The 2,908-nt window shown below is 38.0% G+C and overlaps 1 protein-coding gene across 1 annotated transcript; it reads right to left on the bottom strand.

Annotated features, from left to right (window-relative positions):
• Positions 1-821: 821 nt before the first annotated feature.
• EAH_00063770 (CUGBP Elav-like family member 1, related) lies at positions 822-2,423 on the bottom strand (the record flags this gene model as incomplete). The annotated part of the gene is made up of 3 exons (XM_013393073.1): positions 822-1,291; positions 1,669-2,070; positions 2,300-2,423. The coding sequence occupies 3 exons, from the start codon at positions 2,421-2,423 to the stop codon at positions 822-824; spliced, it is 996 nt and encodes a 331-aa protein (XP_013248527.1).
• Between the last annotated feature and the right edge of the window lie 485 nt (positions 2,424-2,908).

The raw sequence follows: 2,908 nt of genomic DNA, 5'->3' as shown, positions 1-2,908 counted from the left end.
AGATAATATATAGCAACAGAAGACTGTACCGATAATAATAATAATAATAATAAATATCTAATAATAGACAAGCATATAATAATGAGCACTGAGAAAAGACTCTCACTCAGTATTCCCTAAGACGAAGATAGATAGGGTGTACGTACACCTGAATCCACTAATAGAAGAATAATTATAAATAATAAACTGCACATAATTATCTACACAAACTAAACTAAAAATAATAAAAATATAAACAAACCCGCATACAAGACATCAAACAAGCAGGCAGCAGCACCTTAGTCCAGCGCCCTACGCAGCGTTAAGTTGCAGCAACAGAGCAATATAATAATAATAATAATTAATAATAATTAATAATAATAATAATATAATAATAATAATAAGACGATAATACAGAGACAGAATTCTAGCACCCGCATGTCTAATCACTGCAAAGACAGCGAAGACGAAGTAGAAAATAGGAGAGCCCTCTTCGTATACAGCTCAATATAATAATAATAATAATAATAATAATAATAATAATAATAATAATAATAATAATATAAATATAATAATAATAATAATCATAATTTAATATAATTATTAATCTCTTTCTTCCTGTCGTTCTCTTCTCTTTATTACTTCTTCCCTCCAAGCAGCAGCTGCACATACACCCCAAACCTAAACCCTTCTTGCATGCATGTACGACCTGACAATGCAGCAATAAATAGTCGCTTTGGGTGTACGTAGACCTCACCACCTCCTATATGTTGCTGCTGCTATTGCTGTTGCTGCTGTTGCTGCTGCTGCTGCTGTTGCTGCTGCTGTTGTGTTGTGCTGCTTCAGTAGGGTGCGAAGCGCTGCTGCTGCGGCGGAGCTCCTGCAGCAGGGAAGCCTCCTGTAGGAGCATAGCTGCTCCCTGCAGTCTGTACAGCATATCCTGCTGCAGGGGTCCCCCACTGCTGATCTCTTGCGGCAGTTTGCTGCTGTGCTGCACCAAGAGACCCTGGACCGGATTGTGCATTGAAAGCACCAGGCGATGCTCTTAATGCATGCTGCTCTTCTCCTTTCTTAATAGTAACTTTAAGCCGTTTACCTCCAGCAAGGAAGCCGTTCATAGCTGCAACTGCTGCTGCTGCTGCTTCAGGTGAGTCGTACGAAACAAAGCCGTAGCCTTTGTTTCGACCTGTCTGTCTATCTATTGCAACCCGAGCAGATATTATAACACCAAACTGAGAGAAAGAATTTAACAAGTCCGCTGAGCTCCACTCGTTCGGCACGTGAAACACAAAAATGTTCGACCCGGGAGGACCTGCATTAACAAAAAAAAAATAATATTAAATATATATATATTTATAATATATACATATATATATATATGAATTTATATATATATATATATGTGCATTAATAAGCATTACATTCTTTATATCTATTATATATATATATATATATGCATCTATCATATATATACAGTCTTATTAATATATATTACATTCTTTATATCTATTATATATACATATAAATGCATTAATACTCATTGTAAAATATGTATTAAGCTAATAAACTATCTACATGTATAAATAGGTAGTATATATTGCAAAGACAACAGCAGCAACAGCAGCAGCAGCAAAAGCAGCAGCAACAGCAGCAGCAGCAGCAACAGCAGCAGGAAGAGGAGGATCTTACCGCTTTGATCTCTTCCTCCTGCAGCAGCATCATCTGCTGGTGTCTGCTGCGCAGTATGCTGCATCGTAGCAAAAGAATTCATATGAGAAGCATAGCCTGCTGCTGCAGCAGGAGGTACAGGGGGAGGTGCTTGCATGAACTCAACAGGCCGCTCCCAAGTCGTAATGCCTGTTAATTCATTATGATAATAAGGTCGTCCTTCAGCAGAGAAGTACTCCTTCCACGGGCCGGCAGCACGAGGGTTGCTGTTGCTGCTGCTGCCTGCTGCTGCTGCTGCTGCTCCCGATACACCCGGCGTCATACGCATGTTCATCATGCTTCCTCCTGCTGGTCCTAAACCTGCTCTCATATTTACAGCACCTCCTACTCTACCTCCTGCGTTCATCCCCATTGAAGCGCTAACTGAAGTACAATCATCACAAATAAAAATATACAAACTAATATATAAATACTATTATTCTTACTCCTATCTCAGCAGCACAAGCAGCAGCAGTAATAGCAGCATAAACAGCAACAGCAACAACAGCAGCAGCACAAGAAACAGCAACAACAGCAGCAGCACAAGAAACAGCAACAACAGCAGCAGCACAAGCAACAGCAGCACAAACAGCAGCAGGAGGAGGAGACTGACGCATTTGTTGTCTCTGAGCTCTGCTCTCAGCGAACCGCACTTCCATCGGTCTTGAGCATCCTTCCCAGACATGTTTGCCGTTTAAAGAGTTAATCGCATAAAAAGCTTCTTCTTTTGATGACATCTTCACAAACGCACAGCCCCGTCCTTGTCCTGTAGCTGAGTCCTTCATTATAAACACCTCCTCAACCTATATACGCAACAAATAATCTATTCTTTAATATATATATATATATATATATTTTAAATTATATATATGATAAATAGATATATATATTATATATATAGATGCATATATATATATATATATTTATATATATGTAGATATAGATATGTAGATATATATATAATTATATAAGCATATATATATATATATACATATATATATATATATACACACACATATATATATATATAGATTGTAATTCTTTGCGGGTTAAGGGCCTGGCAGTGGCGTAGTTAAGAAAGAAAGCTCTTAGGGTTTAGGGTTTAGGGTTTAGGGTTTACAGTGCCATAGTTAAGAAAGAAAGCTCTTGATTCTCTTAGGGTTTAGGGTTTAGGGTTTAGGGTTTAGGGTTTACAGTGCCATAGTTAAGAAAGAAAGCTCTT

The sequence above is a fragment of the Eimeria acervulina genome, genomic scaffold, assembly GCF_000499425.1.
Source record: "Eimeria acervulina Houghton genomic scaffold, Eah_scaff1882, whole genome shotgun sequence".
Taxonomy (NCBI): domain Eukaryota; phylum Apicomplexa; class Conoidasida; order Eucoccidiorida; family Eimeriidae; genus Eimeria; species Eimeria acervulina.
The sequence above is the reverse complement of the archived record's forward strand: the minus strand, read 5'-3'. Positions and strand labels throughout refer to the sequence as shown.